Source organism: Eurosta solidaginis, chromosome 5 (genome assembly GCF_040869045.1).
Source record: "Eurosta solidaginis isolate ZX-2024a chromosome 5, ASM4086904v1, whole genome shotgun sequence".
NCBI lineage: Eukaryota > Metazoa > Arthropoda > Insecta > Diptera > Tephritidae > Eurosta > Eurosta solidaginis.
This window is the reverse complement of record NC_090323.1, coordinates 254,576,714-254,593,044: the sequence shown is the minus strand read 5'-3', so window position 1 is coordinate 254,593,044 and position 16,331 is coordinate 254,576,714. Positions and strand designations below refer to the sequence as shown.

Here is a 16,331-nt window from a genome sequence, read left to right as displayed (position 1 = left end):
AATTTTTGCTGCTTTTTTTGTGTGCACAGCTGTACATAAATATATATATATATATATATATATACAATATATATTGTATTACATATAAAACGCCAGAAGAATTGCATTGCATCCATCCTCATTGTCGCATATGAATTGCATTATTGCCGATTACTTGACACACATACATACTCCATATAAACTCACATAAATAAATACATACACACACATAAACCTACCTTTATAATAATTAAGCCTTTATCATAATGTTCTGTTATAATTAGTGAAACCATATATACATATAAGTAAGGATAAAAAGCAAACAAATAGAAATGAAAATCATTAAAACGTGTTTAGGCTAACCGTAAATTATAAACTAAATATTAAATAAAACAAAAGAGAAAAAATGTTTAGTGTAGTTGGTAATTTTTTGTACATAAACAAATATTGAATTTAAACAGTAATAATAATTAAATAATAATATTATAATAACAAATAATAATTGAAAGTGAAGGAAGCGGAAAATTTACACAAAATTCGCCAAATAAGCGAAGGATATGAATCACAAATCATAGTTGACAGAAATTAGAATATGTGTAATAATAATGAAATAAATTATGATACAAAATTACAAAAAAGATGCGATTTGTTCTTTAATAAAAAAAAAATTTTTGGAATCTCGAGAGAGGCGTCGCAGATTTGGCAGAGATATAGCGTGTAATGAATTGTTGCCAAGTTATTTGATTTTAAGACAAGTTATCTCGTTGAGGCGACGCCGGATACTTGACTTTAGGACTCAGTGTGGTTAGATGCGTCTGTTCACCAAGAATTATAGGTAAAAATAGTCCTCTGTCTTGGGATCAACAGCCCTATTTATAAATATGCAAGTAAGTCAGCATACTGTCGGTGTTTAAAACTAGACACACTCCCGATGATTTTGGGTTGATGGTCCTTTACCAGATATATGTATATCCGATACGTTCCGGTAACTAATTAAGGCACCATCCTGACCATCTGTATAATATTTTCATATATGTAACTGGATTAGAGTAAGTGAGGTTGAAAATGGGTTGGAGAAGCTATAATGCTATAAAGCTTCAAACTGTAACATGTTTGCACACTGGGCTTGCAACCCTTTTACGTAAAACTCGATTTAAATGAATAATAGAACAATGTATCGGCTGAGATGCCGCCATCGAAGAAGGAATTATAGCACTCGCGCCTTTTGCATCCATTTCACTTCTGACGGATGTTAATTCGGAGCTGTAAAAATCTTCGTCTAACTGGGAGCGAGCTTTAACAACTGACTGAAAACGTAATTAAAGAGTCAGGTCCTCTACCGACGAACAAAAACCACCCTATATAAGACTCTTATCACACTTGTTCTAACTTACATATAAATAAATAAATGTAAGGCGCGATAACCTTCCAAGAGATTTTAGGCCGAGCTTCTCTTCCAATTTGCGTCGTGCTCCTTTTAATTTTTATTACAACTTGGCGGGACGGGACCAACATGTTTTTTGTAGACTCTGAACGGCATCTGCAAGGCAGACGAGTTTTTGGGTTGAACAATGTATTTACTGAGAGCTGTTCATAGCAGAAGTACACTCGGAGTGCTTTCCAAACACTGCTTAGGGGCGACCGCGTTAGAAAAAGTTTCTTTTCTAAAATTTTGATGTTGCTTTACCCGGGGCGTGAACTCAGGATCCTCGGTCTGGTAGGCGGAGCACACTACCATCACACCACATACATATATGTTGCGAAATTGTGAATAATTTCGAGAGAAGATGGGATGGCCCTTGGAGTGTGAGACAAAATAGTACGCGGGAAGATTTATGGTCCTGTCCATATTGACATCGGCGTTTATCAAAATAGCCAATCAGTCTACAGTGGCTCACAGCTTATTTCATGCAGATGCACTATTAAATTTTCGAATAATTTATTGGGAAAACTGAAAAATATATTGTGAAAATTTAAACGCCATTATTTTGCTACGAAATTGTAGCTTCAAAAACAATACTTCATTTATTTTTTTGTTTATAGTTTAACAACATAAGAGTTAAAAACTTAAAATAATTCAAAATTTTACATCACAGCTTATTTCATGCAGTCGACTGTTTTCATAAAAATATATAAAAAATTAGTAAAGTTAAAAAGATTTAGTACTTTGTGTGGAGTCCTTTGGCCTTAGTTACAGCTTGCAGCCTTTGGGGCACTGATTCCACTAGCTTTTTTGTAATTTCTGGTCCGATTTTGTTCCACTCCTCCAAAATTACGCTTTTCAGTTGATCTTTGTTGCTTATGTGGTGTGTGCGAATTTTTGTGTCCAATATCGACCACAAATTCTCGATCACATTCATGTCGGGTGACTGAGCCGGTGGTTGCATTAAATGTGGGCAATTCCATATGAGCCATGTCTGTACGATCGCCGACTTATGTTTCGGGTCATTGTCCTGGTAGAATCGGAAATCTTGGCGTATTCCAAGTTTCTCGGCACTTTGGAGCAAATTATCTTTTAGTGTATTGAGGTACATTGTTTTGTCCATAATACTCTCAACAAAGACTAAATTTCCGACGCCAGCTGCTGACATACATGCCCATACCATTACACTGCCACCACCATGTTTCACAGTAGGCTTGATGTTACTTATATGGAGCTCGGTATTGGGTTTCCGCCATACGTATGTCATTCCGTCTGAGCCGAAAATATTGAATTTTGACTCGTCAGAAAAAATTACCGTCTTCCAGTAATCGAAATCTTTCATTTCTAGCTCCCTGGCGAAGGAAATTCGGCTAAACGGATTTTTCTTGCTTATGAAGGGCTTCTTTCGTGCTACTCGACCATTGAAGTCATTTTCACGTAGCACGCGACGCACTGTTTCGACGCTAAATGACTTGCCCACATCTTGTTGAACTTCCGTTGCCAACTTTGGGACGGATAGCTTCGGATTTTCCTTTATTTTTCGTACAATTAAACGTTCTTCACGTTCATTGAAAATTTTGTTTGGTGCATTTCGACCTTTATTTTCTATCCGATTTTCGTGAACGAAGCGTTCAATTATGCTCTGCACTGTAGCACGGCTTAAATTAACTATTTCAGCTATTTTTCGTTGCGTTTTTCCGCTTTGGAAATGTTTTATGATCAATTCTCGCTGTTCGATCGTAGTTCGGCGACCCATTTTATGTAAATTTTTGTACTAATCACTTGACGATCGAAAACATACTAAAAGTTGCATAAAACGATAGTTGAACGCTAGTTACAAAAACTAGAAAAGAGAAATACCCGTTATCTAACGACTAGCTGTCGCCACAACGTAAACAAATGCTTGCATGAAATAAGCTGTGAGCAAAGATTTTGTTATGCGTCTGCATTTCATCCCTTCCTGTGAGTAGGACTTTATTTGCATGAATTATGTTCAGCTATTTAGATAAGTCAAGCATTTCACTAAATATATACATACATTTTTTTTTCAAAATTGTGACAACTTTTTGCACTATAACAATCTACATTCTTGAATTCAAACTGCATGAAATAAGCTGTGAGCCACTGTAGGTCATGTTACCCGCATATTAAAATGATCATAAAGTATTCCACACTGAGCTGATAGAGGCAGGTTGAGTTAGACTTGATCTCGCTTGCTGGTTCCAATTGCCGTCAGTTATCGTGAAACATTGGTAGCTGGCTTGACTTGTTAGACTACGGTAACATAGCCTTAGCGGTTGAGGTATAGTGGGTGATAGGAAATAGATGGAGAAAGAAAATGGGGAACAGGGGAAGAGAAATGCAAAGGAAAGGAAAGATAAAGAGAGAAGTAGACGGGGAGAGAAAGAGAAAATTAAGGGCAAAGAGTAAGGAAAGGATAAGGCATGAGAGAGGGGTAAAGGTAGAGGATGAAAGAAAGGCGAGAGCAAATGTAAATACAGGTGTAAGCGTAAGAGTAAGAGTAAGAGGGACATTGAGAGCAATAGCTAGAGTAGGAATAAGACTAAGATTAAAGGTAAAAGTAGGGGTGAGAGCAAGGGTAAAGTGAAGCGAAGGTTTAAAAGTAAGATAAGGGTATGGGTAAGAGTAAGAGTAAATTAAGAAGAAGAGGGACGATGAGAGATATAGGTAAAGTAATCATATGAGGGGAATAATTGCGAGACTAAGATTAGGAGTGGGGATACTAGTAAGAAGAAAAGTGACGTTCTGAGCTATAGTTAAAGTAAAAGCAAGAGTTTGAGTGTGAGAAGAAGATTATGAGAAGAGTGTGGGAGGGTGAGAACAGAGGTAAGAGGAAGAAACTAACAGCACGACGAAGAGTAAGATAAGAGTGTGGGAGTGTAAGAGCAGAGATAAGAGAAAGTGACTCACGGGGATGAATAAAAGTGAGACAAAGAGTAAGACAAAGAGCACGACGTAGAGCAATGGGCAAATGAAAAGAAAGAGTATTTGGTCACCTGGGTCTCGTCATACTTACCTCTTCATTCACCATACTTTAATTAAAAACTACAACACTTTTTGGTCTTTTGTTTTTGGACACCGATAAAAACACTGATTTATTTAAAAAATTTCGAAAAAATTCGCCGACTTTTCTGCATTCTACACGTTGTTTTATCGTGGGTAAGTGGTAAAGTATTTGAGATGTAAGTATGCTTATTTATTAGGGTATTATAATATTTGATGAATAATATGAAAAGTTGGCGAAATAACAACTTTTAAATGATTTTAAAATTTTTTTCTTATTATTTAAAATTTATTACTTATCATCATGCCAAATATGGCTGCCTTATGTGAAGGTTAATTGTAAAGTAAAATTCCTCAGTTAATCGTTAATATTTATTTGATTTTTTAACTTTTTATGTTCAAAAATTTGATTTTTTTTCTACAGACTTTGATGAATTACATATGCTAGTACGTACAAAATAGCAGCGTAATATTTTTTGTTTTGTGTATGTCAAAAATGTATGTCAATGGGTATGCAGATGTGTGTACTATGTTATAAGTTTAGTTATGTTAATTTTGTATAAATATTGTACATTACATACATACTTTATGTATGCATTATTATTTATTATGTAAATAAATTTTACATTTCTTTGATAGTTCAAAATTGATTTACCGCTGCGGAAACTTGAATATTCATATGTATGTATGCATGCTTTTAGGTATGTTAGTATAGGGTTATGTAAATTCGTAGTAGGTGAAAAAAAATTTACTTAGAAATGTGGTATTTATTCATTCTATCAGATTTATAAATACAAATACTTAATGTACTTACGCCTGTATGCACAGCAACAGCAGACAGTTTGGATTTTTGCAATAAGAGTGTATTTTTTTTTATTTTATGAGCTAGAATACTTTCCAATTAAAGTTTGAAAAATCTGGCCGATTTTTTTTTTTTATTTTAAATAAAAAGTTTGATATTTTCTCGAAGACTAAACAATATGTGCTTATTTTTGTAATCGTCTAATAAAATTTATTAATAACTTTTACTACTATTGTTGTGCACACAGGTGTAAGTCTTATTTCCATTATTTTTATATAAACTTCCATATATCTTTTTACACTTCTTGTAATCTACCTACTGCTTTGTCTTAAACGCGGTTTATTTGTCAAAGTTTCTTCAGCTACTTACATATTCTTGGTCCCTGGCTTCGATTTATGGTATGTATATTACTTTATGTATACAACGGTTTCTGCAGTAAAAAAAAGCTTGCTATATGTGAATTAAAAAATTCAGAAGTGGAATAAAAACTCTCGACCCAATGACAGTTGACCATCTATTATCGTCTGTCATACAGGGAATTCGAGGGAAAGTGCCTGGCAGATAACTTGCAAGACAATGCTAAACCCACTTAACAACTTAATTGCAGTAAAAGTGGAACCCAAATCCATATTATCAAAAATCTAGGCAAGCATGAACGAACCTCGAATTGAACATTAATAGTTGAAACGATTCTAGATACATGAAGTATCGCACCACTCCTAATTTTGCCACTAGTAAACATCACTTATAACTTAAGCACGAAATAAAATATATGCACTTTTGTATGCAGAAATGAAAAAATGCTGCCACATGCAACGTCAGAGCAGCCAGCTTAAGATAGCAAAATACACATACACAGATGAAGCAGCGAAGCACGAAAGTTTATAACTAGTAGAGTCTATGACGAGAAGCAAATAACAGGCTATAAACTAACGCAGGACGATTATAAAGTATTTGGCAGTTCATTAAGAAACCGATAACAAATAATTATATTTGTATTTCACTTGCATTACATCGAAACGAAGAGTCCATGAGTGTTCCCTTTGTGGGCAATCTATTTCCATGTGTGCAAAAACAATATAATTTATTTATTAGCTCTAAATTTCAAAGCAACTTATTTACTCGCGGTAAATCAATGTCAAGGCTCTTTTATAAATACTTACATATGTGTAGCCAACTTGGTATTAATTTTTTTTATCATTTGCATACTTAGCTAATTAATTTAGTTTATAAGTCATAATAAACTTCAACATGCAAATTTAATATTGGATAATTGTGTTGGTGTGGTTAAGAAATTAATTATTAAAATGTGCTTGTGAATTTCGTGAAAAATATTAAGAAATTACGCATTAATGTTGCATAAATATAACAATTTGTTTTGAGTATTTGATTTATTTAAGATGAGAGCTAATAAATTATTTATATAATAATTTCGTTTTACGCTTAATATCTCTGTAAGTTTGCAAACATTTTGAGGATTTTCGCTAATCGATCAAACTTAACGCCATTTCAGCAACTTTTTTTCTTCTTCAATTCTATTAGTACTACTTACTACTACGTATCTATACATAGATTATTTAAGTATAAATGTTTCTATTGATTTCATTTTATTATATTTAACACGAAAAGTGTACGTCGTTAAAAGTTGCATTTAAGAAATAAATATATATTTTTCACTGAAAAGTTTTCATCTGTCGCAATTGCCTACATGTCAAACCTCGACTGGTAATCTGAGTTAACATTACAACTACCTATTTTACATTTATAAAATTTCAAAAGCATTAAAACACTTAAAGTAAAAGCGTTAATGATATACCTCTATGGTCATGACGCAGCATATCTCAGTCAATGGGGTTTGAATTCAGCTTCGATTCAAAGAACGATCACTGTATGCATACTGATCTTTTCCTTCATTTATTCTGGGGAGATGTTCTTAAGGCCACCTAAGTTTAAAAAGAAATGTATGGTGGTACAATGGTGGGGCGGTATGGTTTTTTCTGGGGTTGCGATATCTTGTTAATGCTACAAAGCCTTTACTGAGGAGTTTCTTTAGTGTTGAGTTCTCTGGGTCATAATGTTGGACTTATCCCAAAATTGAGGCCGGGTTTAAAATTCCGAAACTTCATTGACGACCCTATAGCTGTTTATTGAAGACAATGATGAAGAACTTCGCTTCGAACCCATAGTCTATCTGGTAGAGAATGCAGGAAAATATTTTCAGTGATAACCGAACTGTCATAAAGACGTCTGGCAATGTAAGTTACGCCTAAATAATATTAACAAACATCACATGACCATAGTATGGTCTGGATCTCGGGCGACGAAAATGAACAACTGACAGCTTGGCCGATGAGGGCTCTGAACAGGCGTTCCTGGGCGGTACATTTATTACAACCTATTTCGACTGGGAAGCATGGGAAAACTAATGCTGCCAATAATCATAGCAGAACTATAAGCTACTTATGGTTTTCCTGATAGTTCACTTCCCTCACAAGTATATTCTGTGCACCTGTTCCACCTTCACTACCAAACTTGTTATATCTAAATATTGTCTCTTGTAACTCTTTCATCAAAACTTACGCTCTCTATATCTCACATACTCTATTATTATTAGGCCTGAATGCACTATGTTCTTTATTTAAATCTATTCTCTAACTTTATGTCCTAATGTTTCCAATGTGGCTCACTTTCCCTCTTTCTCTCTTTGATTCCTACTTACATTGACCACCACAAATAAATGTCAAAAAAGAGGGAGCCATATTTGATAAATTTAAATTTTTGAGGGCTTAGAATGCAATGCTACCTAAAGCACTATTATGTGTCTAAGAACCCCTTAAAAGTTAAGCTAAAAATGGGCCCAATATCTCTTGAAACAGGTGCTTCTGTCAGCCCAAAAAGACTCAGGGTTTCATATGATTCAAAAAATAATTTTAATAGGGCAATAAACCGATCTAAATTCATCGCATTTGGAGCCATTTCTAATTAACTTTTATAACAAAAAATGTTCTGAAAAATTAGCCTCTATTTACTCATAATGGAGTCTTTTTATATCTCTTTGGGAAGGTAGGACATAAAGAGTTTATTATGTTTATTTGAGTATGCTAGGCGGTACTCTAAGGGCCCAGAAAACAGCGGGTTCAGTTCAGTCCGAATAACATGTTCAGCTTCTGCTTGACTCCATGCAACTTGCCCGATGTACTGCGATTATAGAAACCTAGGAGACGCATCAACACAGGGTGTGTAGGTGCAGCATCTATGCAACTGTGAGAATGATGTAACTCTCTTATGTTAAATGTCACCTTAAATGACGTATACTTTTCGCACTGAATAATTATTAAGCGTTTTCAATTATTTCCAGCCATACTACTCAAAGTTTTTACTATTTTTCACTCAAACATTCACGAGTTCACGAGGCAACCATTTTTAGTACCAATTCAATATACCCAACAATTTCTGTCTCTACTTAAGTAAATATTTTAATAATAATGAACTTTTTTGCTGTTGCTTATCTTAATATACCTCATAAAATTGTTTGCAAGTTAATGTCTTCTTGCAATTAGCAAATTTTCGTCTTAATCTTACATAGCTGCTGTTTGTATACCCGTTTGCGGTGATGTCGATTGTTGTGGTGAATGTTCGTTGCTAACTCCAGGTATCGCTGGCAAGGCTGGTGGATTCATAGGATATTGCGCATTATGTGCAGCATTTGCGACATTTTGTGCAGCATTCGCTTCGGTTGTCTTCAGGAAATATGTAATCAAATCGATGGGTAATGGGAAAACAATTGTTGAATTCTTTTCCGCTGATATTGTGTTGAGTGTCTGTGAGAAGGGATGACGTAAATGATACCAAAATTGTGATTAGTTTTGTTTACCTTATTGACTACAATTTGTTTGTTTTATTTTTGTTATTACCTGTAGATAACGTAATTGCAGCGCTGCTGGTGAACCTCCAATTACCTCAGACGCTTCACGTAATGCTTTAGATGCCTTTTGTTCACCTTCGGCGGCAATCACTTTGGCGCGTGCTTCTCGTGCTGCTTCAGCTTCGGCTGCCATGGCGCGTTGTAGTTGCACTGGTAGACGTACGTCCTTGCTGTTGGTCGAGAGAAGAATAAAGTTTGTAAGCATTTATGATGGAAATGAATGAAGCTTTTTAAATGTTCCATAATTTGCAAGTATTAAATAAATGTTTAAGCGTCACAAGTTCTAATAAAAAGCCCTGACTGATATTAAGAATCTGTTAAAACACACGTCATCTTCAATTAAGTGGTCTTGTCTCAAAGTATTCCACCACTCACAACGTTTCACAATTTCAAGTTACATAGACCCAATTTCCTTTCGAGTATCATAATAGCACAATAAAACCTTAACCAACCTAAATTTGGGCATAAAATCCAATTGTATATTTCCGTAATATCTTGTGCTTTGAACTAAATTATACACACATTTTCAATGGGGATCTTTTAGAAATTTTTTTTAAATCCAATATCGGTTCAGCGATCGGAGAACGTTTTCCGTGAGAGCTCTAGGGCCACGCTTAAGAAATGCATTAGTACCAGGTACCTCATTTTATGTAGCCATAGACGTGATCGTCCTCATGGCCGTAGGTTAGGTTGAACTGGTCGGACCTCTCAAAAACTGTGTCCATAGTGTTACCAGAATTTGTTTGACGACCAAAGGGAAACCCCCCATTTGAGTATCAGGGCTTATGTTATAAAATAACTAACTCTTCTTGGCAAGTACTAGGTACTAGGCTTATTTGATACTTCGAGATTTGACAGCTCTGCCGCTTCTGGTAGTTGGAACCTTGACCTCGAGAGCGGAGAACATGGACACAGAATATAATCCACCGTTTCTTCCTGCAGCCAGCACCTTAGACGTTCCCGCTATTGTTATCTTACACATAAAAGTAATCCGCTACAGTAAAAATAACCGTCATCACAGTGCCGAAACCGTAAGCATAACCAGGCCTAAGGTCCGATTCACATTAACGCTTTGGTCGTTTCTATGCGAGCGAAGCGTTTCATTGTTATGTTGTGTCTTCTTCAGAATCATATTTCATTTTGCATCGCGCTGCAGAATAAGCCTTAGAATATTGTAACAAAAGTCCATGGAAACTAGAGTGTTTTGTCGCCTCCTTAATCGATTAATCGTAACAGTCACCTTTACCAGCATTATCATTATCATCGTTAGTATTTATCTTCTTCTCGGCCCCAGCGGGTAAGGGACTTAGAATGTACCCGCGGTAGGTATGTCTGTCGTGAAAGGCGACTAAAATACCAAATTGATTCAAGGGGTTGTGTTGCGCAACCCTCTCAATGGGCTGCTAACGCAATATATAGCCTCACCAACCCAATTGAAAACGTCACCTACCCGTGGCGAATCCTGTTTCATAAACAACCGAGGCTCTGGCGACCCCGAACTCCTGACGGATTTAGAGGGTGGGAGAGTGGTATGGCCTAGAAGGTTGCATGTGGTCATACCAAATCGTTCCCGAGATGTTCGGGCTAGCACCTTCATGGTACTTGTTACCGGAACGTGCCAGATCTGCATCCGGAAAAGGATCATCAACATCGATAACACTCAACAACAACATCTTCTCCTTAATCTCCTTTTTTTAGTTACTTCCACTTTTTGATGCCTTTAAATTTTTCTCTTTCCTTCCCCTGCGTCCAACCATATGATTAAAGATGTTCTTACATACCTGACTGATCCGAAACTGGCTATGCGAATCTAAGAATTCGTTCGCAGAATATCTCGCTTTCAATTACAGAAAAGAAATGGTACGATTCTACAGTTTAAAAGTAGCATTATGCTATCTAGGTAGCCCGAAGCTAAGCAAAGTCTCACACCCCTGCCCTCATGGCTCTTGGACTATAAAGCCCGAAGTAGTAATTTGTTAAAAGTTAACGATTGTGAGCACACAAAGAAATGTATTTGTACTATAGTACCATTATGAATACTTGCACTGCATTACCGGCAGTGGCTATCATACGCTAGATGGCAGCGCAAGCAAAAGTCGTAATTAATAGAACAGCTGATTTGTGTTGATATTTGAGAAGATACTTTTATAGTGGTTGCGCAAGATGCGCACGGGTTCGGCTCGTTTTATTTAAAAGTAACCTAAATTAACGTGTCAAGTTTACCAGTTATTGTATCCCTTGATTGTTTTTTTTATGAAAAAGAGGAAAAAATCGAGTCCCCGGAGATGAGTCAATTAACTTTATGTAAACAACGCAGTGTAGAGTGTTCAATTTTACGAAACCCACCGCAAACGTTTTATCAAAACTAACCAAGAATGTATGCTACATACTCTGAACCAATCTCTTTAAATCAATGCCATCATAACCTTTAGCCTTAGCATGCACATAAACTGTAATCCATCGTCTTGTTTGCAGAACATTGTGCGCATTAAAGCTGCTTCTAGTTAAAGTACCTTGTGAAAACAATGACATGCTCTTAATCCCTTCTTCAACACAGCGTAACGCATATTAATAAAATATATGTATAAGACCTTTTATATAATATAAGACCTTTTATATAATATACATATTTATACACATACGTGCATGTATGTAAGTTTAGAATAACAAATCAATATATCATTACGACCAATTACGTGATTAAAGACAAAACGTGATGCAGGATACGTCGTAACTGGACAACCAACAAATATATACTAAAATAGACATACTAACTCTGTATAGGGACAAACATACTTACATACGCACAATGAAGATATTGATGTTCTTGTCTGTGGCAGTTTTTTTTTTTGTTTTTTGTTTTTTTTTTTTTTGTTGTTAATTGAATAATGAAATGGCCAAGTAATTGCTTTTGTTTTTATCGCAATTTGCTGGTTTAGAAAACGATGCCCTTAACTCTTAAGTGATATGTGTAAGGCACAAATTCTTTAAAAATCTATTAATGGTGAATTAAATAAATTTGCTAAAGAGATAAACTTGAAGGTAACACAATTAATATGAATTTTAAAGAGGCAAATTAAAAGTTATGCGGATAGACATGGCGTATACGTAACATTTTTTGATTTTGTAATGAATTTAATGCAATTTCGCTTATTTGCAACCTTCTACTAACGTTCGAATCACTAAATTGTTGAATAAATAACTCCACTATTCAATAATGCAAAATGGCTTTTATTAAAGTACTTCACAATAAATAACACTTCTACTTCTCAACAGATAGCGTGCTTAAATCAAACTGATTCTGATTCTCAGCTTTACCGCCTTTTATACTCTGTGATTTCCTCGTTCGCATACTTCTAGGCGTTTCTATTTCTAGAATTTACTACTCGTTACCAGCTATAACTACAGATGCATGATGATCATAGGTGGGCACCACTACATTTACACGATTACCAAATTGAGAATGTGTTAGTATACACGAACGCGTGGCTAGCACGAATGCAAAATCAAATATTTATTTAGTTTGATTCCTGCGATTGTACAGTAAGCACGTATCACACACAGTCTTGGTACAGTGTTTGGTCGTACAATACGAAAGTATTGTACGTACTTATGAATGCAAAATGTTTCAGATTGAATGGGAAGTAGAGTTTTTTTTTGTTTTAAATAGCGCCAATAGGCCACAATGCTTAGTTTGCGGGAAAATTATAAACTTCATTTGCAAGCAAAGCTTAAGTCGACATTTCGTTTTACTCCACAGGAGCGTAAATAACCTTACCCCTGTGCTATACACGTTTATACGGATGGTTCCAAATTAATAGGAGGGATTGGATCTGCTCTTTACTGAGTTGGTCCAAAAATAAATAGATCCTACGGGCTGCCTGATTACTACAGCGTGTTTCAGGCGAAACTTATAGCAGTGAAGAAAGCAGAAGAAATTCCTTAGGAATCGTTATATGAAGCGATATGAAATATGAGCCTAATCAGACCACAAATACGATTTTTTGAAATATATTATATTTCAAGTTTCAAGCTTGTACCTTATCGGAAAGTTACTTAAATTTTAATTACAAAATTCGTTCACAACGGCCTGTCAAGTCAAGCTAAATAAAACTGTTTAAAAATACTAAAACTACCATATTTTACTTCTGAAAAATGCAAAACAATTAAAAACACTTTTTCGGGGACAACATTGAAAATTTTTCATTCATATGTACGTATTTTTCGACCGTTCTCTGTGGTAATATTGCGTGCGACATCTCCTTATTGTACGGACGTCGAAAGCAAACTAAATGTGTTTGGTCGTTGATTTTGACGAAGTAGTCATTTTTCGTTCGCTCGTTGTATACGTATATGGCGGCTTAGCAGGTGCTAAGCTCATGCCCACCCTTGATGATGATTATAATTTCTCGCATAGCCCATGCGCGTGCATATGTGAGTGATACTACCACAGATGATTGCCTACTTTTGGGAGTATCTCAGATATAGATATATGCATGTGTTTGTGCGTTTATCCCTGCTGCGTGTATGTACATATGTGTAGACATAATGATTGATTCCTTTATGTAGATACAAGTGACTGCTCATTGTTGTTGTGGCTTTATTTACTTAGTATCAGATTAGTGATGTGGGTATCACTTAGTGTCACTAATATTCGTCACAATATATACAAAGAAATAGTGTTATATTCCGGGCAATTTAGAAGGGAATGAGCCTACCTGAACCAGAATCGGAACCGAAATTGGAAATATAAGAGGTTGAGTGTCTAGGTGAATGTCTAGTTTCTAATTAAGTAACACAACTAAACTTATGCTTTCTCACATACATAGACTGAATGTTTCCACAGTGTCACCAGAATTTGTTTGACGACCAAACATAAGAGCCCCAATCAGGTGCCAGGGCTTACGTTAGAGAATAACTACGTCCTCTTGGCAAATACTAGAAGTTTTCTAGGACTTAGCGGGTAGCAATTAAACCACGAGACCTGGTAACTATATCGCCCCTAAAAGCTGGAACCTTGACCTGGCGAGTGCAGGACACGAATACAGAACGTGCTGAGCCCTTTGTTTCATACAGCCCGTACTTTCTACATCTGCTATTACTTACGAGACCTAACTTATAGCATATGACGTCAGAAAACTGTTATTATGCCCATCGTGAGCCTTAAACCTTTTCTTTTCAGAGATATGAGCCATTTTGGAGTCTAATATCATAGGATTTGCACATGCTCACAGAAATTCTGCAACTCCACGCCCTTCCTGCTTGATAGGTCATATGCAACTCCTGTCTCCTTATAATATCTCCCAAACGGATTGCGAAGCTATCCCGATGCCTTAAGCCTTGTTGCAGTGGCTAACGCGATATTTCTGGCCATAAAGTCTGCAGGGCGGATGTGTAGAATGGCATACAATGCTACTGTCGGGGTAGTTTTTAGGGCTCCCGTTATGCTTATTATTGATAATTTGCTTACCGCTCTAGTTTTTTGGTATACGTACTCTTTTGTGTGGCTGCCACCAAACAAGGACCCCATAGTTAAGGATGGTGGTGAAAATTGCCGTAAATACCCGATAAGAGAGGTAAAACAACAACAACAATAGAGTTTGGGTGATGGGCCCCACGTAAATCCTAGCATACACAGCGCAACATGCTACCTAGAATGACTCACAAATATTTTGTTTCAAATTTTTCCTGTAGGGTGATCCTTCCAAACTTAGGCTTTGTCCAAATAGGGACCTAATATTTCCTAGTAAATAATACTAGATCGGGGTTTTCCGCGTTGGCGGTAAATCCAACTCCAGATGCCCAGGCATGTAGCCTCATCAAATTTAAAAGCCCATGGAGTCGTTAGAACAAAACAGCCCACCTACTGGTTCCATTCCCCAAAATTTGTTCTATATTCACAAATTTGTGTCAGACAATAATAAAGAGGTGAAGTAAGGAGTAATTTGGAAAAATGTTGAAACGAAAACTAGTTCCTAAATTTTTGAGATACCTTGATGAAATTTGATAAGCGAGTATATTTCGTTGTCCGATTAAGCGTTTGTCAAACCCGACTGGATCGAATTACTAAAGCATATTTTTCGCATACAACCAATTGTTTTGTTTTCGTCATTTCTTCATCATTTTAACAGCTATAATCAAGAAATTTTACCTGATGCTTACATATACAGCATGCATTGTTGTCTGATCGACAAAATCGGTTTGCATGTGTAATATATATCCCATACAATCGATTTTTTTGATTTTTCATGAAAGGTATGAGATCTGCGGCTGTGCCGTCCTTGTGTTTTTTTTTAAGTGTTTTTAAATTGCTCAAATATCGATGCCAAATAATCAAATCGTAGTTATTCTAAAATCAATTAACAGATGGCCTTTCTACGGCTCATTTTCCAATATAACACCTTCTTAAGGGCCCCGACCAACATTGATAACTGAACTTTCAAAAAAAGGCATTTTCCACGTTTTGAAATAGGAATTGCAGCTCCATCACAACCCTAACATAGGTAGGTAATGGTAAGAATGTTCAGGGATACCTCATAAGTGAAATCTAAAAACTTCTCATCGATCCCTGATTTCTGATCTTCCTTAAAAGAGGTACAGCAATAAGGAGACAGAACTCAATGCAAGTCCTCTGGATTGAGTAAACGGGGTATAAGCTGCCTATGCGATAAGAAGGCATTTCCTTCAGTATATTCTAACCCAAAACGCGTTGCAGTTTGAATCGATCTTATTATATCAATGAAGTTCTATTTAACGCTTAGCTATGCTGATACGAGACTGTACTTGTATCAAAAATTTCTGAGTGTAATCAAATACTGAGTGTATATTAAGGATGACATTGAAGCAGAGGTAGTCGTTTACTTGCTTGGGAGTCGAATTATGTTTAGCCATAAGCAGCAAGGTTAGGAGAGTAGCAAAGTTGATTTGGTTCCATGTACATGTTAAACGAACTAAGTTGCCGTCGTGTCATCTAATAAAGTAGGTATAAAGAATATTTAGAAAATTTATTTACTAATGTAATAAACCAATAGTTGCTCATGGTTGGTTGGTTGCTGTACCGCCTGCATACCAAAGATCCGAGTCCAAGTAGCGCACCTGGCGCGATTTTGATGCAAATTTCTCCTGAAACCAACTGCTGCTGGTTCCGTAGGGCTAGTCGACACTCCGTTCGAACCATA

General features: G+C 36.1%; 1 protein-coding gene across 22 annotated transcripts in view; it reads right to left on the bottom strand.

The window, feature by feature from the left end:
- Positions 1-4,460: 4,460 nt before the first annotated feature.
- LOC137253265 (band 7 protein AGAP004871) overlaps positions 4,461-16,331 on the bottom strand; it is a 264,640-nt gene continuing 252,769 nt past the window's right edge. For 16 of the 22 annotated variants that reach the window (XM_067789876.1, XM_067789882.1, XM_067789884.1 and 13 more), the window contains 2 exons: positions 9,143-9,323; positions 4,462-9,049 (listed from right to left, as the gene is read on the bottom strand). In XM_067789876.1, the coding sequence (XP_067645977.1) occupies positions 8,807-9,049; positions 9,143-9,323 (424 nt within the window). In that variant the 3' untranslated portion in view covers positions 4,462-8,806. Of the gene's footprint in view, positions 9,050-9,142; positions 9,324-16,331 lie in introns of all 22 variants that reach the window. The other 6 variants (XM_067789873.1, XM_067789870.1, XM_067789871.1 and 3 more) reach the window with 1 other exon arrangement.